Source organism: Chanos chanos, chromosome 2 (assembly GCF_902362185.1).
Source record: "Chanos chanos chromosome 2, fChaCha1.1, whole genome shotgun sequence".
NCBI classification, from domain to species: domain Eukaryota; kingdom Metazoa; phylum Chordata; class Actinopteri; order Gonorynchiformes; family Chanidae; genus Chanos; species Chanos chanos.
The window spans coordinates 52277066-52298614 of record NC_044496.1 but is presented as its reverse complement, the minus strand read 5'-3'; the positions used below and the strand labels follow the sequence as shown (position 1 = coordinate 52298614).

The 21549-nt window shown below is 40.8% G+C and overlaps 1 protein-coding gene across 1 annotated transcript; it reads left to right on the top strand.

Moving 5' to 3' along the window:
• The first annotated feature begins 874 nt into the window (after positions 1–874).
• pcgf3 (polycomb group ring finger 3) lies at positions 875–20968 on the top strand. The gene is made up of 10 exons (XM_030766606.1): positions 875–908; positions 8363–8466; positions 8971–9088; positions 11153–11249; positions 13474–13529; positions 13885–13995; positions 15641–15729; positions 18602–18739; positions 20162–20242; positions 20899–20968. Exons 2-10 carry the CDS (start codon positions 8452–8454, stop codon positions 20944–20946), a joined length of 753 nt encoding a protein of 250 aa, XP_030622466.1. The 5' UTR covers positions 875–908; positions 8363–8451; the 3' UTR covers positions 20947–20968.
• Positions 20969–21549: the final 581 nt, after the last annotated feature.

The following is a 21549-nucleotide window of genomic DNA, read 5'->3' as shown; positions in this document are numbered from 1 at the left end:
TTTGTAAAAATCATGTTGACGAACTTTTTGGTAAAGGTTTATAGGCATGCAAGACTTTCGAGTTTTCACTCCGAATCTGTTGTCTGTATTGGAATACAGTTATAAAAATGTGCCTTTGACGAATCCGCACGCTATAACCAAAACCTTCAGACATCTACTGCACCCTTAAAGAAGACATAAAACAGTTTTTCCTCTAAATTGGACAAGAGTTTGTATTTATGGTGTAAGTCACACACCTTTGATGATACTTAAGTATTATTCACAAAAACTCAATGCAATTAGCTACCACATAAACTGCTTGGAGATACAGATTGTCTGATGTGGCCTGTTTAGTCAGCAGACTAGTCTAAGGCACTTGTCAAACCTGTTTTTCTACTCTTGTATGTATCGATACGGAAGATTTATTCAGTGATTTTATTGTTACTATTTTACTGCATATTAATGAAATGAAAGTGACATGTTTTAAGAAATATAACAGAGGGAAAAATGAATGATAATGACACTGAAGTCGTACCAGAGAGACAGGAGGAGAGTAAATTAATTAAGGTTAGTACCCTAATCTTAAGAGAAGTCTAACTGCAGGAAAGTTAAACATAAAAACCCGCACAGAACCATTTACCCCGTTCCGAATTGAAAATGAAGAGGTACACAAAATACTATAAAACTGTCGTATAACTTTTGAAATCATCATGAATGATCCACAATTAGGGTAATCCATTTTCACAAACTATCTCAATGTTCATTCAACCCTCCCCGCACATCTTTCAGCGCATGCTCTGTAGAACACAGAGTGTGGCGTTTCGGCCTATTTCGGTATTGCCCGTACATTTTCGCCTCTTTGTTTTACTGATAGTGGATTTAACTCGGATTCAACCCAATATCCAGTGGACTGCTCTGTTCTTAAACAGGTTAGTTCGTTTAACTTTAACCGATCCGCATATGTCATCAAACGAATACCATTTCTGATATATTCTAATCAGGAATCGTAGAGTTTTCATTTATTCTCTGGGTGTCTTTTCCGCTTGAAGGTAGCTATGCATGCTATACGTGTTTTTATATGTGTGCCTATGTGGTCGTGCTGTGTGTATGGCGACGCCGGGCCCTGCAGTTCCACGCCGGGGTCATCTTTTTTACGAGAAAAAAGTGCATTTTGATGGATCGAGAGTTTAGGAGAGGACCATTTCTTGTGCAGTTGTTTTGATGTGCCATGCACGTTTAAACGATTCTTTAGAATACTTGTCTTGTTTTACACGAGAAACCAGTTCTTTTTTTCCTTAAGCTTGGAACGTTCTTGAAAACCTCAGTCCACCACCATTAACCCCTTCGGGCTTTGAAAGTTGGGTTTTGATGCATAGAGTCTAATGCAATCGACACGTCAAGAAATCGAGGTAAAAAAGTTAAAGGAATACAAAGGTATTTCAAACTCGTCGACAAATGATATGCCCTGCCTTTGAAGATTTCATGGGAAATGTGATCCAACAAGTCAGTACCATTCGATCGAATGATGTTCTGTTGCATTTGATTCGGCGACATTTAACAAATGCTTCGTGATGTGCGTTAGGGCTATCGTTTTTGTTAGCTGGCGAAATGATAATGTAAACCGAATGAAATGATCAGGGTTGCTGTCTAGATTGGTGTCTGATCAATGGATCATAGCTGCTGTGCTGTACAACAGTTCGGTCAGATGTCTCAGTTCTAAAATTCATTCCGGAATCTGCTGTTTAGGAAAAGCAACTTTTAATTGATCTACATTGCAGCTAACTTATGGAAGTTTCAGTTGTGGTCGTGATCCTTGCTGTAAATCTTTAATTGCGATATGTCGATCAGAAAACACACGTTTCAACAGGCGACAAACATACTAGAATATTGTCTCTTATCATCGGCACCTGCAATTCTGTAGTCTTAATCAGTTTTACTTATGTGAATGACCACACACTTTAATTTAAATACGTCCGTCGTGGTTAAAGTCAGTCATTGCCAAGGCCTTTTAAACGGTTTCAGTTATTCTTCACATAGCTTGTTATGGGGCCTTAGTGTAACAATATAGCACCCAATTTAATGCTGCTGGTATCAACTGATTATTTCACTCTAAGTGTTTAATACTGCAGCATATTCATTTGACTCTCTGTCTTGTGTTAATTGTTAAGAATTCTTTACTTTCTCACCTGCATTTACTGGTTGTAACTTTAGTTCAGATTTGGCATGTTGTCATGATAGCCTGTAGGCTCTTTGGCTGGAATCCTCCAAAAGAAGTTCCTTAACCTGAAAGCCTATTCCAGGGACCTAGCACTAATCTTTCCAGGTATCTCAAAGTCAGTAATCTTTATGTGGGGTAGGCTATTTTATAGGGCTGAAACGAAAGAAAGTTTTTAGGCTGAAACATTTAGTTATTATTGTGTAATTTCTGTTTTCAGTTTAAGTGATTGCTAAAGTTTCCTCCAGTGCCTTAAACCAAAGTGTGTTTGTCATCGTGTATGACAAAATGGTGTTTTTTTTTTAAAGATGTCAGAGTTGATTAACTTAAAAAATGTCAAGCCGCGTTGTGACCACTGCATGCCTTTAAATGTGGACTCAGCCTGAGGCTTCCCTCTGGGTTATATCCTGTTTTGAAGGCTAGTGTGATCTGAAGCATTGATTAGGTAAGTGGTCTCTGCAGCAGTATGTTATGGTGTGAATCAGAGCCAGTCAGGTCTCTGTATACCACATACCACATAAGTGTCCAGGGTGCCTCATGCTTTGGACTGTGTACAGGCTACTCCGTGCTTGAACTGATATGCATGTATGTTTGTATTTAGGCCTTTTATATGTAATTATTACCATTCTACAAATTTTGTGCTGCCTCCTAGTCCTGTCTTGTGGGGCAGTCGTTTGGAGTGTTCCACTACTGATACCGCTAAAAAAGGATTTCTGAGAATTTGTGTAGACTTTCTGAACACTCAGCGTAACATTTCTGATCCAACAATGGAGAAGTTTAAAACAGTGCTATTGTACAATTTTGACTACACTGCAGAATCGAAAGATTTTTTTTTTTTTAGGCTATAAGAGCAGTTGCACCCATTCTGACTCCTCGAGACCTCACGTGAATGAGTAGTGCATTATGATTTTCAACTGTTGAAACATGCACTCGATCATATAAATCATTTCACTGATAACACATTTCTTCACAGGCCTGTTATGAGGGACTATTGCAGCAAGTAAGATCACGCTAGTTGCGAAATCATCTTCTTTTGGACTGCTAACTTTTGTGTTACTCCTAACAGTCCTGTATCATTACGGTCCTTTTGTTAACGAGGATGGTTCAGCTGGATTATCAGAGTCCATTTTGTTGTTGACAGATGAGAGATGAAACCCTGCTGTTTTTTCTCAGTTCTCTTTCCTAAGTTCCCTGACTGTGAGGCTCAGTGTGTTGCTGTTTCTGCTCCCTGCCTTACTTAACCATTTTAGGGCTGAGCTTCGTGTTAATTCGGCTTCCAGGCTCGACTGTGGTGTCGTTACCTCATATGGAGTTTAGAAGTTATTCCCAAACAGGATGAACTTCTCTTTGAGTATTCTATGTTTAGGATTCACACAATTAGAGCCAGTTGTTTCTGGTGCTATGTCTGAATGTGCCATGCACTAAAACACACATCACTGTGCAGTGCAGCAATCTGCATATTGATTAGATTTCAGGCCGATATGAATGCGCTTGGTTTCGGGCCAAGTTAGGACATCCATTCAGTCCTGTTTGTTTAGCTGTTTTTTTCCCCTTTGTTTGTTTGTTTTTGTTTGTTTTTTTTTGATGATATACAGTACATCATGAGAATGCAGCATTAGAGAATACCAGGCCTTGATTCCCCAAAGATCAAGTAGTTTTTTATTTGCTAATAGATAACATTGTATCTACTCACAGTACTATAAAGGGACCTTTGAAAACAAATCACTTTTGAAAGATATTGACCAAAAAGACATTCAGTTTAAAATATCTGTGTTTACCAAAGTGCAGTGGCTTACATTTGCTGAGGTCAAAGTTTGTTTTTCAGAATAGAGCAGGTTATCAGCATGTCAGAGATTTCACTGGCTTTGATATGTCAGTGGGTTACTATATGTTAACCACAGCTGGTAAAAAAAAAAAAAAAAAAGCACAGTTTTTTTTTGTTGCATGTTTGGAAAGTACTCAGCCTCACATGCTCTTTGTGTATTGTGTTGAGAAATTTTCTGACTGGCACGTGGGAGAGGCCACATTTGCACTGAAGTTTTAAACCTTCATTCACAGGAAAGGAGGGACTAGTATCTCAACAATGAATTTCCTTGTTAATTATTTCCATGATTAAAGCCGTACTTGTCAAGAAAGTACCATTTGACTTGAAGCCTTTTTCATCTGTTAAACCTGATTAAATCAGAGTTCTCCACCTGAGTATTTCAGACTGTTCCCACACCGGGTTAAGTGACACAAGATTTCTTTGTCCCATTTTTTCTTTTCCTCTTTTTCTTTCTTTCTTTTTTTTAACTGTTAAACTTGTGTCTGTGTTTCACAGAAGAAACCGCGTGCTCTGTGGACTGAACATTTAACTTTTACCTCAGTTTTTTTTTTTTGACAAAGCTGTTGACTTTTGATCGATAGAGCATTATTTGATTAAAACATCTCAATCACGTTAATGTTTCTTGCAGCAAACAATGCTCATTCTAGCAAATATGATAGGGCCTACCTGATTAGTTCTTGAATATATCTGCATGCCTTTATATGAATGAGGCCTGTCAAGCATGGAATGGAAGTTGATGCCAGATGCTTAGAGGAACTTCATGCATCTGCAATTGCTTTTTGTAACAAACAGGGCTGGCATGAGACTGCTGCGTCTGATCAGGCAGCTTCATGAGCAAGAGCTACACTGTTACAGTCTCTCAGTACCCGGTTTAGCCCGGAAAATACTTCAGTTCCTACTGATGGACAACGGCGAGTTTGCTGTAGCTGCAAATGTGTGAAAACCGCTGAGCGTGAGGTGCTAACAGTTATCAGTAGTTAAATGAGCATAGTCCGGGGGCCATAGGCAGATTATATTCACTTCTGAAATATGATATGGCCGAAAAGCATCCCTGGGGTCATGTCAGGGCACCCTGGATGATCTCTCTTTCATGCCCTTGGACGAAATGAACACTGAACATGCATGACTGCTATTTATGTTAATGCAATTTCTGTGTGTCATCACTCCTTCAAACTCAACATGGTTTTCAGTTTCTGTCCGAGGAAACTTGATGATGAGCAGGGACTCATTTTGGCTGAGCAGTCCCTAAATTATTTCCATATTTTGTGATAGATTGTAGAAAGTAATGTTTTATTAATAATGGAAACTGTTGATTTTCAAAGTTCTAGCACTGTATTGCTGTTCAGTTTCTCTTCACTGTTGTTCATCTCGTTTCCATGAGCAACTTGTCAAACTTTTTTTTTTTTTTTTTTTTTTTTAAAAGGCTGTAGCCTAGTTTTGATGGTGGTTATCTGATCAGATGGTTGAACAGGAAACTTTTGTTTGAATGTTTTTGCAGAATATGCAACATTTTTGACTGATTCTGCATAAATCAGCATTCACGGTCCAAGTAACACAACCTTACCTATAACAAAGTAAGTAGATTAGTGTGAAGCAGTGTAAAAAAAGTAAGACTAGTCTGAAAAACTTGCGTGAACTCTATCCCAATTCTAAATTAGTTGACAATGAAATACACTGTGTGTAAAGCAGAGATATGCTACAGTGCCAGATAAGATCTACTGTTGACTCACAGATGATAATTCACAGGGAGATAAGGAAAGCAGTTATAAAACAGAGGAAACCATTTATGCCATATACATCATAATGTGGTCTGCTGTGCGGGATTTTTGGTTGTTTGTGAAGCATGCGGTGACGTATGGCTTCCAAAGTGTTTTGGTTATGCTGCTAATGCTAACATTTTATCAAGCATTTAGTAGTAATAATATGATAAGCCAGTGCAGTTTTAAGTATTTGTTTGTAATATGTAGTCGTTATTGTTCGTCTGACCCTTGTGAAATGAAAGACAGAGATAGTTTATCGTTTGAAAAATCAATTCTTTTGGCTTTTTGAACATTTGTGCTTGAAAGCAATCATTTCAGTGATTTTGTTCTGATGCAATTTGAACAGTTCAGGGGTGTAAGCGAACTTTTCTGAAGAAATGTCAGAAGCTTACAAGACAAATTGTTAGCAACTGAGAAACTGCTAAAAGAATAAGAGAAAGAACACCTTCTTGCTTTGGAGTCCGAAGCTGTACATTTCACATAGCTTGTAAGCTAAAATGAACCATACTCTGTCGTGTAAAGCCTAATTTTTGTCCGTTTGGTTGTGCTTGGAGGATGGATCACATCCTTTGAAACCGTAACCTGTGAGGAAGAGATGGCTTAATGCTCAGAGCTTCTGTTCAGGATTCATGTACAAAAGATACAGACTAAAGAATCTGGATGTTACAAAGATGCCACTTCGGACAACTTAGCGAAAACTGTTCCCATGCTAGTTTACAAATCTCATTTAAATAGCAATTGTAATTATTTGCCTTTTTTAAGTTTTCCAGCTTAATTATTGATGGCCTCCTGCTAGGTTCAGTCATAGCCCAACTGCAAAACAGTAAGCCAAAAAGGTCCCATAGTTAATGCAAAAAGCCTTGGCTTAGAAGGGAGTTTGTAGAAGAACAGAAGAGAAAATTTGTAGCTGTCCTTTTAAATTGAGCCGTGTGCATGTGGCTTGGCAGTTTAAGGGTCATTATAAAGATAAGGTCATATCTAAAATTTTTTTCCTCCATTGTGTGGACCGCTTGTTTCCCGTGCTACTTAAGCACAAGAAAAACTTTTTGCAAAGCAACCATTAACGGTCTTAATCATTAGCGAAAGAGAAAACCACCACTCGTAGCTAGGCTAATTGTGAACAACTTTAAATGTTGTGAGCTCTAAGATAAGTTTAAAAAAAAAAAAAAATCTTAAGGCACTCTTCCTCCCTGTGGCTTTGCTCTCTGGTCTCTGCTCTCTCTGTGCTCTCTGGTTGTTCTCATATCTGAAACGCAGCTCTTTGAAGCCTTTTGGCAGCAAACATCAAACTAATGTCTGAAATAGAAGTTCCTGTATTTTGATGAGACATATGGTATCTTTCATACCACTGAACGTCTACAAAAGACAGCATTTCCCTTGTCAAAGTCATTGACATGCCCAGTGGTCTCGTTTGAGAATCGGGACAAAGCTCTTTGCCTGCCTTGGCAAACCTTTTATTCTCTGTCGAATACAGCGTTGCTCTATTGAATTGCTTCAATCGAATGCCACAATTCACAGAACATGTTACTTTTTTTTTTTTTTTTTTTTTTTGAGCAAATTGAAACATCATTTTGATATGATCTCGGAGAAAGTATCAAACAAACACTAGTCCAACAGTTACATATATTTGCGGATATTTGGCAATTTCCTCATGAGCTGGGTGATTGTTTGAACTACAGATAAGTAAGTCGCAGAGGCAGGAAGTGAGACAGGGCCAGCGTTTTGGGCTCTCACACTTTACACTCCCGTGTGTTCTATTTGGACTTGTTTGGAAGTTTAATAATGTTGAAGAGTGCTTTTCTGGGAAGGGCGTATGAACAGAATGTCACTCTAGTAGTTTTAAACAAGTTCTGGCCTGGATTCAAATGTGTTATACACATATAAGTGAGAAAATAATAATAATAATAATATAATAATAATAATAATAATAATAATAATAATAATAATAATAATAAATAATAATGGCAACAATGAATAAACGGCTACAAAAGTACTTCTCTGAGTAAACGCATCTGCTCGCTCTGCTCCAAAAGCCAATTAAATGATGAAATCATATTTGAATGAAAAGGAAGCTAATGAAGAACAATCAGATTTACCCTGTCTGCGTGATTTGTTTGAAGTCGGGCTGAATTTCTGTCTGCGATGGCCCAGCACTCTCCATTCATCACATGCTGTCTTTGTCTGCTGACCTTAGCTGTGTGTACGATGCTGTACTGCAGGTCAGCAGCGTGTCCTCAGCAAACCCCTCCGTTCATCTCAGCTGACTGAGTGAACTCATTTCACAGCTCAGTGAATAGACAATAACGTGAGCACCGTGGCTTACTTTCAGTCTGAGCTTGAGTTGGCGAACGATTAAGAACAAAAACAGCTACTACTACCTTTTGTCTCTGGACATCTGGTGCCATCACCCGCTTTTGGATCTTATCAACACCGTAGGCGAAGTGGTGGAAATGTTCCTGAAATCGGGTTTTTTGACACATCTGCTTTCTTTATTAGCCTAATCTGTAAATGTGCTGTACTCTTTCTGTCTTATTGAAAGAATTAACGTTCACCCTGTCCTCTTTGCTGTTTGTTTGTATTTAGCTGAATGTGAGGGAATCCATGATGCAAAGTTAATAGCGCTGCACGCCTGTGAGAGCAACTGTGGCTGCCGAAGTCTCTTCAGTACATACATGGCGGCACTAGGGGTAAGCAAAACGCATAACTCTTACTCAGGCATACTGTCAGAAAAACTCAAGTTTAGGGTTTTTTGGGGTTTTTTTTTGCTAAGTTTGCAGATTTTCCACTTTCACAGGAGAGAAAACCCTATCCTTGTTATTGATTGATTGTATTTCTTTAAAAAAGAAAAATGCCTGTTGTCTAGATTTCAGGATGAGGCCGAATCCACATCAGAATGTTTTTGTCAAACCTTAACAGAAAGACTGAAGAGGCTTAATGACTGTTTTACTCAGACCTTCAGCTATTTACTTTCATTGTTAAACAGAGAGCTCATGACCGACCAGTGTATTCACTTGTGTTGTGGTATGCAGCCAAAGGTAGAACTGTCAGCTGTTTCTACATCAGATGTTTTTGATTAGTGCTATTTGGATGATTTTTGTTTCTTCATACTGTAGAGAAATGTGTTGTTTGTTTGTTTGTTTGTTTATTTATTTTTGTTGTTGTTGTTGTTGTTGTTGCTCTTTGCCCTGCAGAACCCAGAGATGCTAACCAGAAAGATCAAGCTGTGGGACATTAACGCCCACATCACCTGTCGCCTTTGTGAGGGTTACCTGATCGATGCCACCACCGTCACTGAGTGCTTACACACCTGTGAGTTTCATATCACTTCTGTCTCTTGAGTGTTTGCACACCTGTGACTTTCATATCGCCACTGTCACTGAGTCCTTACGCATCTGTGAGTTTAATAGCACTTCTCTCGCTGAGCGCTCATAGACCTGTGATTTTCATCTCGCCTCCGTCACTGAGTCCTTAACACATCTGTGAGTTTCATATTGCTACTGTCACTGAGTGCTCACACACCTGTGAGTTTCATCACTTCTGTCTCTATAGTGTTTGCACACCTGTGACTTTCATATCGCCACTGTCACGGAGTCCTTAGGCATCTGTGAGTTTAATGGCACTTCTCTCGCTGACCACTCATAGACCTGTGATTTCCATATCACCTCTGTCCTGAACACATCTGTGAGTTTCGTATTGCTACTGTCACTGAGTGCTCATACACCTGTGACTTTCCTATCGCTGCTCTCACAAAATGCTTCCATATCTATGAGTACAGAGACCAAAAACCACCCAATTCACCCATTCACCCACCCTTTACCTAACCTGGGTGAAAAAGTAATTTAAATATTTGAATGGCTCAGCCCTGTCCGAGCGTTTTGCGTTGCACACTTTGTGTCCTTTAAAACTTCAGTTAATAAAATTCTGATAAACACTGAATGCGCTGCAGCAATATAAAACAATAATCACATAAACACCTTTATCAAGGTCTCTCTTATGCAGTTAAGATAAGATTAGTTGCAAAGACGACAATATAAGAAAGAAAGGAGGCAGTGAGGTGGAATACTGAGTCCAGTGTTTCACCTGCAGCAAAATACATATTCATTCCAGGCCTGGTCTCTCCTCTTGAGTGCCTCTGAAGTGATGTAATGTTTTGTAGGGCTGAAGTTGTTACAGTGGCAATAAAACGTAGCTCAGTGGTGCTGTATATGCTGGTTCGTTATCTGGTTAATCTTGGAGTGACGCGGGTCTATTTGGAAAGAAACGAATTTCGGAATTAACTTTGTTCGTCTTTGGACTTCGAGCAAGACATCTGAACAAATACAGTTAGTCTCGACATCTGAGAAAAGCCAGACCTCCCATTGGATGATGGATTAGTTTCCTGGAGAACTGATCATTTAGAGTAATACACAGCACTCCCCAGTTTTATATAAGCCAAAGGGTGGGTCTGATGACATGGGGGCCCATGCTAAGAGCTATGGCTTTCATGATAAATGAGGACCTCTCTGTCTTGCTCAGTTGTACCTTATTTCTTTTAAACGCTGATTTATTTGATAGCATTTTATGCCCTGAGTCTCTGAGAAGAAAATTCTGAGGCCATGGATAAATACAATCCAATTTTAACTTTGATCTCGCAGTATTCAGGTTGGAGCTGCCACATTTATGGTTTTGGCATAACCTCAGCTGACTTAGTCATTCTCTGCTCTTTGTTCATGAATTTGTAGAGCTCTGCTTAACAGTCTTAAAACAGTGTAATAGAGTGTGCCTACATAGCTATTTATGGGTATTAGTGTGATTCCAGAAACTCTGCGAATAACACAAATAATCTATTTAGACAGCATTTATAAAGAATATACTCTCAAATGGTAAACACTAATTTATCCTTTTTATATGAGAAGAGCGTATAAATATGATATGATATGACAGTCAAAATATTTTTTAGATAATTGAATTCGTTCAAGAAGTTTTTCTTTGACATTGTACTGTTGTGTTCATTTAATGAGGAGTTAAAATACTGTTGTCTTAAAACAACTCAAGAAGTCTTGTTAGAATGGAGGTACCAGCAAATACCACTAGAGGGAGCCCTTAAGGCAAGTATGGATTTTTTCGGAAGCATTACAGGACGTTGACCACATCCCTGTTGGAAAAAAAGCTGCAAGTCGTGACAGTTTCAAACATGAAACAAAGCAGCCACTTAAATCCGACTTATTCAGCTGTAATCCTCACACTGAACGTTTCTTTGGATGACAAACTCTGCAGTGTCGCTCACAATAAACTGCATGTTTCCTTGACTGTGAGGTCAAAACCTTACCAAATGAGCGTGGTGTAGACACATGTTCGTATTTGTATGAATACGCGTTTTTTTTCTTCTCTCAGTCTGCAGGAGCTGTCTAGTGAAGTATCTGGAGGAAAACAACACCTGCCCAACGTGTAGGATTGTCATTCATCAGAGCCATCCACTGCAGTACATTGGGTAAGTTGAAGCTGCTGCAGGCTGGCTGGCTGGCTGGCTGGCTGGCTTTGACCCATCCCTTCCACTCTCATTCAGTGCACAGCACAGCTCTGCCCAGCAGGGGTCTTCAGACGGCCTTTTTTCTGAACGCACGCCGGTGCCTTTAACTTCACGCCATCCCGAGTGGATGCCTCTTACGTGCCTCGCATGCACATTATGACGTCTGCAGAGTTAGCAAGCCCTGCATCACTCTGCTGTTTAAATTATAGATTTTTCACGGAGAGATGCGTTGGTCGAAAGGAATGTGCCACCTGCTCCCCTAAAGAAAGTCCAGTGGGACTAAAGCTTGAATGGCTATGTGAAAATGCAGCCGTGCCTAGTGGCCTTTTCTCTTCTGCTCCCTGTAAGGCAGAAAAAGGCTACTATTAACAATTTTTTTTTTTTTTTTAGTGGCAGAGTGGGGACTTGTTGCTAATGTTCCCTGCTTTATTTGTAAATGAGCTTCATGAATCACCTCAGCCGATACGCTTCCATACTGAGCTCTGGCAGAGGTCCTCAACACCCATTCAACAGTCCAGAGTAGTATTTTGCACTCTTGCGTGACTAAATTTTTCCCAGAGTTCTTTGCCGTCGCCTGCTGGCTTCTTTTGGTCATGCTCCATAATACGCCACATATTCCAGTTTTGTTTGTATGAATATGCTCAAATTTGGTTTCCTAATTTGATATTCATAGAATATAACTTGGCCTAGAGTTGGCATTAATATTTATGCTAAAGAGAATGCCAGTCACAGGAGAACACACACACGCGCGCACACACACACACACACACACACACACACACACCACACACTTTGAAATTTGTGCTCTCAGGCTCCGTCGTCCATCTGCCCTTTGAGCGATGGTGCGTTACGTTCTGATTAAAACAACAGGCTGTTGCGATGCTGTTTCTCAGCTCTTTCATAATATTCATTTAGCAGTATAGTGATGCAGCGTTATGATCGCAGGGAAAAAAAAAAACAAAAAACAAAACACATCTTAGACACATTAGAAATTCACTGCCTGTCCTCTCTTTTCCTCTGAGATCATTGCATAGGGGGGAAAAAAAGGAGCCCTTTAGCAAAAAAAAAAAAAGATGAAAGTCATGCAGACTGAGACCAGGAGTAAAAGGAATGACAGCAAAGGTTTTTTTAGACCCATAACAGTGCCAACATCATCCAAATAATCCCACTCGCAAATTCTGAATGATTCATTTGACCTCAGCTGAGCACTGCGGTGTTGTGTTTTCTTTTTCTTTCTTTCTTTCTTTTTTTTTTAAAAGCCCTGAGTAATGTTTAATAACGTGCAATCTATTGACTTTTTTAGTTATTATATCAGTTCCAGCTTACTGAAAATGAACCCTGCCACACACCCAGACAGCAGAGCATTGGCTGACTGTCATGCAAATGTCAGAGTCACCCCCACTAACGACTCTCCTAACACCCTGACCCGCAGTCTCTCCATAGAAGCTAATTGAGCCTCCCCATTTTCCCCTCCTAGTGTGCTGTTGGCTCCATCACTCAGGTGGCCCCTCTGGCTGGGCAACAGGGAGAGGGGGGAGGGGGCGGGGGGGAGGAAACTGACTTGCACCAGAGTGCAGCTCCCTTGCTTTTTTTCTCGCTCTCTTTCTTTGGTTCCCCGGGGATGGTAAATGAGCCACCAATGAGTGGGACCCCAGGGCTTGTTGTGACTCCAGACCACAGGGATCCATCCATCCCTTCCAGGGCTTTAGTGACATGGCAACCGATCCACTGCAACGCAAACTCAAATCCACACATAGCAGAAATGAACATGTCAACGCATGCCCTGTGTTTTTTTTTTTTTTTTTTTCTTTTTTTTTTTTCCACCAGATATCTAATAGCTTTAGGAAAACAGCTTCAGCTCTAAGGCCGAGTAATTTGTACGTGTCGGGCTACCCAGCGTCCATCAGCCGCTCTGCAGACTGTTTCATGCTTAATGCCTCAAAGCAAAGTTTTCATTTTAGGACCAGCACTAGATAGGATTACATTTATTTCTTTATAACTTGAAGTGCAAAATGCGCTGTATTGTCTAATCCAAACGAGACTGTTCAGCTTTGGGGGGGGTTTCTTTTTGCCCCCCCCCCCGCCCCCACTCAGATACATGTTTTAAGTCCAACCTATTATCCGTCCGCATTTAACGATCGAAGGCTTACTCACAGAAACTCTTCCTTTTTTTTCCTTTTTCCAGCCATGACCGAACGATGCAAGACATTGTCTATAAGCTGGTGCCCGGATTGCAAGAAGGTTGGTATCAAATTCCCGTCCACTACGCTGTTTACCGATGTCTAAGAAGGCTACATATTTAATGGAATCCCTTAGACCTCCAGTGAAACCTGTCTACACTTGAACGAATACCCAGAATTGCTACTGTGATCAAATGACATCATACTCCCCAGCAAACAGACAGGCCCCATAGCTCAGTATCAAATATGTACTAAGTTATGGCTAATTCATTTTAAGTATCTGAGTCATTTATGTATTGATTCTTTTTTTTTTTTTTTTAACTCATGGACAGCATTAGTTTCATGACCTTCCTTGGCAAAACTCTAATTTGCCCTCATTTTCACCTTTTTTTTTTTTTTTTTCCCTCCTCCACCAGCGGAGATTAAAAAGCAGAGGGACTTCTATCAGAAGCTGGGTATGGAAGTGCCTGGAGACATCAAAGGAGAACTGTGCAACATGAAAACACACCTAGACGCCCAGCGCAATGGTACGTTCCGTTCTCTCTCTCTCTCTCTTTCTCTCTCTCTCTCTCTCTCTCTCTCTCTCTCCTTAGATGTTATTATTGCTGGCGTGGAACTTCAGCACGAAACTTCAACCCTAGTCCTTCCATTTCTTCATACCCAATTAGAAAAAAAAAAAAAAAAAAAAAAGTCACGCTTTTAATCTGCCGTAGGTTTGAGTATTGCTCCGCGCGAAGGGTTGGATAAATTTGACCTGGGAGACATGCTAGCCAGCAGTCTTAATCGCGAGGCCGAACTATCCCTGCCGTTATTGGTAATTAAGGTTCAAACGGGAGTGGAAGTAGTCTCCCTTTCCCCACTGTCACAGCGGGTTTGTCTGAGCTCTTGCTTCACAATAAGAGCTCGTCTAAATGGGGCCAGGCTGAAATGGCTTCTCTGCTTCTCCTTGGCCTCAGAGAGGGAGAGGAGCGAGCAACGAGGCTTAACAGCGTTTGACAGCTCCACTCCCAGATTTCCTGAAAGCTCCAAGCAGGGACATGAATGCACTAATGGAAAGCATCTATACTGGCACCTTCACTGACAAGTGGCTTCTCATTGCTTTTAAGCCTCTTAGGAAAGATTGATTTTTAAAGGCTGTTGCTATATGTACTGAACAATTTTTATATATAGCCAGAGAGAGAGAATGACAGAGAGAGAGAGAGAGAAAATAAGTAGCTCCTATTTCTTCCCAAAAATAACTGCGATAAACATTGTTGATGGCGATGGAGGTTGTGTGCTTATCACATTTCGCCGGATTATTTTGTTTTAGAAACCTGGCAACTCTTGGTTGGGGGGGGGGGGGGGGGGGGGGGGGGTGACGACATCGTACTTTTATTCTCTCTAAAATGGTTGTACCTGTCATGTAGCACAGGATGTGCAACCAACTTTGTGTAGTTAGAAGGGCAGGTATCCACAGTCGTACCAGTAAGGGTTTTAAGAGAAACCGTGCTGACCGAGGAAAAACTGTTCTCGCAAAGATAAAGACCGCTTGAACGCCTGGCTGTGTGTCTCTGACTGTTTCCTTGGTCTGGGAGAGCCTGTAGCACAGCCCAGAAAATGCTTAGTCCTCAGTTTGGCAGGAATCAGGTTTGTTTAGCTGGAGATCCCAATTTTCCATTCCTCTGAGCCTGTTTGCCACAGATTACTCATCCGATTTGTGGGTAAACAAGTCCGTACCTCGTTTTGCTGTTGGGCAGTCCGACTCAGTAATTAGCTTCGTCCATCTCTGTCCTTTAGTGAGGTGATGTCTTTTTAGCTCTGTTTTCCTCAGTGGTAATGAGAAACATAAATTAATCCGTTTCCGCTCTTTAGTGGCGAGTTGTTAAACTGTTTACAGGGACTGGTCCGGTCAGATAATTGCATTTTTTTTTCTTTTACCTTATTAATATTCCCAAACACATTCTCCGTAATGAACAAACATTCAAATAAGTTTCAGGTGAGGAGAGTATGATTGCTTTATAATCCTCACCGCAGAGCACTCGTTAGTTTTTAATTGGACGCAGCTGATGGGCACCTCTAGCTAAGATTACTTTGTCACTGTGTCAAAAAATGCGTTCTTAACATCAATGTGTTTTCTTGTTTTTGGAGACAAAACTAAACAAAACTAACCCCCCCCCTCATTTTTCCGTAAAGGTGATCTGAAATCTGAAGACACGGCCAATAAGGACACAGCGTGCGAGAAACCAGAGGAAGATAACGATTACCATCGCAGTGATGAACAGGTACATAATCACCTCCGTGACCTTAGTGACCCTCACCTGATCACCAGGGGGGTATTCCAGAAAGCGCGTTTAGTAAAAACTCAGAGTTTGTTAATTCAGAGTTAGCAGTAAACCTCCTAATAGAAGAGCCCTATGGCTTCATTCTCCTAGCAAAGCAAAGCCATCGGGCTCTTCTGTTAGGTGGTTTACTACTTGCTCTGAGTTAACTAACTCTGAGTTTTCACTAAACCCGCTTTCTGGAATACCCCCACCCCCCCACCCCCCCCCCCCCCCCCCCCCCCCACCCAGGTTAAGGCTGATTTACTTCACACGTCCCCCACATCTAACAGCAGAAGTCCAACCCTGCGTATTAGATCCAGAAATACATGCATGCGTATGTAGTATTTGTAAAGCGTGATAATGCGGGTGGTGTGAATGTATGACCATCTAATACATTTTAAACGTGGCGAGGTCCTGTAATAGGATTCTTTATGATGTCATTTGTATGCGCTCCAAAGCTCGACACAAGGAGTGATCTTAATAATGCAGCAGGGGGCCGTAACGGCTCCTGTTTCACTGCGGCTGCCTCAGAGCGCTGCGTTGTTTTGTAAATGTGCAAAACCTATCTGTGCTGTAGTTTTTAAGTGTCATGAAATGATATCTTTTTTTTTTTTTTTTTTTTATGGGGGGGGGGTGTTGTTGCTAGAGGGGGTGAAAGACAGCGTTAGAAAAGCAGCAGTAACAGTACAAACAGAGATTTGAACGGCTTTGAGGCGGCCGGTCTCTGTGCTGCCTGTGAGAGATTGCGTGGGGTGAAGGACCCAGTCTTTCATGCTCCACAGAAAAGGGGAGCGTGTCTGGAAAGGCTAATGCCTCCGCGGAGCCGTGCGCGCGCGTTCCAGAACACGAGAGAGATCCGCCGCTGACGCGTCATCTGAATGTCGGGACAAAGAAGAGAGAGAGAAAGTATAAGATGTATTGGATGGAGAGACAGAGTGGTACAACATTAACTTTTATTTGTTTGTTTGTGTGTGTGTGGGTGGGTGGGAGGAATCTCTTCTCTGCGTGATATTTGAGAAGGCTGCTATTGCCTCGTTTAAAATGTGGAAGTAAACCCAATCAGCAGCAGGGGCCGTTTGATGATGCATGATGAGTTGTGAGGTGGTTTTGGCCTGGTCTGGTGGTTAAGGTTTTGTAGCATGACCTTGAAAGAGAAACTGAAAACCAAATGTCAGAGACACTTTTCTGAAGGCAGCCAAAAGAAGGCAAAAACAGCCATTTAATGAGGCAATGCTCTGTCGCCTTACAGTCTCTCAGTTCAGTTCACTGACATTGGGGAAATGTTTCAAATGAGGTTCCCATTTAAAACGATAACGGTGTCTACCACCCATAGAAAGATGAATCCTCCTCTAAAAGTTTTATCTCTGGGGAAAAAATACACTGATAAATTGTCGTATCGGATTATGAATGTTGCATTTTCTGATTTCACAGTGTCTAACCGGTGAGACATTGATAATAAAATTATCTAGGGAACGGGGACAAAGTCTTACTCTTCATCATTCATAATTACACAGCCACGATACTCAATGAATCCACACTCTTGCAGTGTTGTAAAACAAGACAGGCTGGCTGCTTTTATAAAGGCAAGCGGAATCTAAAACAAAGCTTTAAATTGAAAGTCTTATTGGTTCAAATCAGTGCGGTTCTTCAGTTCTTCTTCTTTTTTTTTTTTTTTCTAAACGTTGGGCACAGTATAGCGGTCATGACTGTGTAGTAATGACTACGCTAATGGAGGCCGAGCCTGCAGAATGGTGCGAGACTGCTATTAACTCCACCATCACACGCTGGGCCCCTGTTTGTATTATCTCATCACTCTCGTTGGCTCTGCCACTGGACATCAGCAATTTGCAGCCTACTGTTTTTCATAAGAAGGCTTTGGATTACCGCATGGTGCTGTTTGCAGACCGTCGTCCTTGAAATGGACTTACAGTTAAGGACTAAACAGAGAGCTCTCGCTCTCTCTTTCTCTCTTTCTCTCTTTCTCTCTCGCTCTCTCTCTCTCTCTCTCTCTCGCTCTCTCTCTCTCTCTCGCTCTCTCTCTCGCTCTCTCTCTCTCTCTCTCTTTCTCTGTCTCTCTTTCTGTCTCTCTGTATCTCCCTCTCTCAGCTGTTGCTGTGTTTCTCTCCTTAAAGGTATTGCCCATCTATCTCCATTACTTTCTGTCAGTGCAGAAAAACATCCTAAAATGGGATGATAAGCCAGTGTGCGTGTGCACTTACTTAGCCGTCCAGGTGCTGCGGGAGACCCATGGTGTTCCTAATCCGTTCTGACTCTTTGAACTGCGGGCTGCCAGACTGCCTGCTGTGCCAACCGAAAGCAAGTGCCCAGTCCTTCAACTCCCGTAACCGTGGCGCAATAACGTAAATCCAAACAGGGAACCCAGAGCGCTAGCTTTTTATTGTTTTATTTATTTACATTTTTCACTGCAGAACAATACGTTTGATGGCTTACCAGGGAGAATCATAGAGTATCGTAACAAAAAGATGTTTTCCGACATTTCCCCCTTTTAAACAGCAGATGCATTGTCATCTGCCGCCTTGAAAATAGATTTTACTAAATGCATCTTTTTCTCAGTCCCAAGGTTCTGTTTTGTTTTGGTACTTTGTTGAAAACCATTTATTTAAGTGAACGCACAAACAGCTGCACGACATGCTTGAAAGCTCAGATTAATTATTTTCTTTAATTACATTGTTAACTGTTAATCAGAAGAGTTTTCTTGTTTCAAGGCTTTCTTATTTCGAGAACCACTCAAGTGACCACCACAGAGTGAAAAATATCACGAAAATGTCATTTTTAAGGTACGCTGATGTTTTGCTTGCGTGTCCTCCCGCAGGTAAGCATCTGTCTGGAATGCAACAGCAGCAAGCTACGCGGACTAAAACGCAAATGGATCCGCTGCTCTGCTCAAGCCACCGTCCTGCATCTCAAAAAGTTCATCGCAAAGAAGCTCAACTTGACGTCATTCAATGAGGTACGGCCCAACCGAACAACAGCCGGCCGACGGCTCTCGTGGGATGCTGACTAAAATTTCGATTCATAAGGCTTTTGCTGTCTCCTTGCTTACGCCTCATGTCATTTTGGTATCTGTCTTTTCATTTCCTGTTAATCTTTCTTTTGTGATTTGCCACAGCGGATGTCAAAAGCAAGCCCTGCTTGACAAAGTCCCCGCCTCCCTCCTCTCCCTCGAGCTTATGCCATGCGCCATATGTTAAAAAAAAAAAAATAATAATAAGCCCTTGTAAAGTCCTTTGTGTGGGTTTTTTTTTTTATCATGCACGGTACAGCTTGTCAAAACACCATGGTGTACGTTGACACAGAACTTTGGAATATAACTAATCATTGTCAGCTCTGCGTCATTTCTTTTCATCCTTTTTGTTAAGGAAAGAAAGAGAGAAAAAAAAAAAGTGTGGGTGGGCTTCATAGCAAAGAGCCCTGCCATAAACACCCACCATGTAATATAATTATGTGTTGTCTTTTATACTCTATTCAATATAAAGAGTTATTGCTCACAAAAAAAAAATATAGCTCCTCACCAGAGACATAAAATCCGCTGTAAAGTTAGTCCTGTAACTCCGGTATGAAACCAGAGTGCAGCTAAGCGTTTTCATGGAAGCAGTGGCATAGCCTCAACTTATTTTGAATCTTTCTTGACTTTGCAGTTTACGTGTGAAAGATTGTTTCCTTGATAACGTATTTAGTCAACGAAAAGAGGTAAACATTGTGGAAAAGCAGACGGTGATTCAACTCTGCTTGCGCCGGGCAAAATAATCTCTCCTCTCTTTTCTGTGGAAAACATAGAGCATGTTGCTACCAGCAGGTGTTGCTATGGCGATATAGCCTCACTCTCATGTCTTGCTCTAAGATGTGCTCTATTGACAAAACCCAGTGTGCAGACTTTTGTCTCTGAGGAGAGTTGGATGATAGCTTTTATTTTGAGCTCGTGCATTAATAAGATTTTATGCGTTTGAAGATAACGCAGGGCCAATTTTCTAGATCCATGTTGCACCCATTTTTCAATGAGGAATACCCATTAAGAGTGAAATTTAGTTCTAGATTTAGATTGATCTAGATTTAGTTAATCTATCAATCTAGACTTAATCTGTATCCAAAAAAAACAGCCTGAAATATTGTGACCACGAATTCTCTTTGTCTCTAAAAATTTTAGAGAATTTATTGTTGAACAAAATCGATTGGAAAGAGTGGATGGCTGTGGTATTTTGATTTGGGACCTAAACCTCTGAGATGTCTCTGAGAACCAGTATACCAATGCCAGCTAAAGCTTGAACTCAACCCAAACAATCCATATGCATCGGGCAGTCTTCCATAATGCTTCTAAGCTCTTGTAATAATGCCTAGTATGTAGTGTAATCTTCGAAATATGTTTTGTTCTCAGCTCGACATTTTATGCAACGAAGAAATCTTGGGCAAGGACCATACTTTGAAATTTGTTGTCGTGACGAGATGGAGATTTAAGGTAATTTCCAAGGAGAAAACGTACCCCATCATGCTCAAAAGAAGAAAAGATGGAAAACTATTTCAGAAAGGCTTATGAAAGAAAGATTATGTGCAAATCCATATATATGAATTTACGTACATGCACACAGATAGACAGTGTGTCTGGTTCAATAAATCTGGCATATAAAAGCTCTCTAAAAGCATGGTGTAGGATATTGTTCACATCTAGTGTATATAAACAGGCAAAGCATAGCTTTCATGTAGTTCTACAAAAAGTTAGTATAATGCTTCCTGGAAGTTATTCACAGTATGAGGTTAATAGAATTGGTTGTGTTTTGTGGATTCTGCATGTACTTCACTGCTCAGATTCCATCTTAATTAATTCAGTTTAATTTAGATGTAGACAATAAAAAATAGCAGATATGCTGGATTTTGGCACCTGTCAAAATGTGACATTTTTTGTGCAGAGAGTAAATGCTTGCTCTTTAAAGGTTATAAATGTAATTATGTTTTCATGATTTAAGAAGCATACATGTCAGCGCTAATGAAAACATGAGCAGTAGGTATAGGTTATCTCCCCAGAATCTCACTTTGTGTGTGTGTGTGTGTGTGTGTGTGTGTGTGTGTGTGCACGCGTGCGTGTGTATGCATGTTTGTGTCTTGTCTGCATTCCAGAAATCCCCACTCCTCCTGCATTATAGACCCAAAATGGATTTGCTGTAGTCGGACAGAACGGTTGTTTTGGCCCCAGTGGCCCAGGTACTGTGCAACGTACTATTTATGCAGATGAATCCAGCACCAAACAAACACCATCACAGGAATCTACAAAGACACAAGCCAGCAAACAACAGAAACCAGCACAGATACTGCAACACTGACGGCTTAGGGAAACAACCTCTCTCTTTTTTTTTTTTTTTTTTTTGTGTGTCCACTACGTCCTAGATATGTGAAAAATTGAGAGAAAGCATATATTTATACTTTTGTACAGAAGAGGGACTTGGAACCAAGACACTACTGGTGCTCTGTTTACACACACACACACACACACACACACAAAAAAAAAAGAAAATGAAAAAAAAAAAAAATTGTTCAGCAGTTTTTGTACCAATGGACTTTGCTCCCACCTCTACAGGCACTCAAGCTTTTGTACTCCTCCGCTGGGAGTCCACTTTGACACTGATAAATCGAGAAAGAGGAGGAGGAGTTTTTTTTTAAACAAGTCATTTTCTTTCAGGTCACAGTCAACAGGTCTTGGGAGCACGGAAAAGTATATAAAATTATATATAACGTTGTTTCGAATACGTTTGAGTTGTGTATTGTCTCAGA

What these genes read in the sequence shown, in the direction of transcription:
- pcgf3 (XM_030766606.1), top strand. An exon ending in GGTGCCCGGATTGCAAGAAG is followed by an intron (nt 13,530 to 13,884) that starts GTTGGTATCAAA and finishes CTCCTCCACCAG; the next exon opens with CGGAGATTAAAAAGCAGAGG. An exon ending in CCTAGACGCCCAGCGCAATG is followed by an intron (nt 13,996 to 15,640) that starts GTACGTTCCGTT and finishes TTTTCCGTAAAG; the next exon opens with GTGATCTGAAATCTGAAGAC.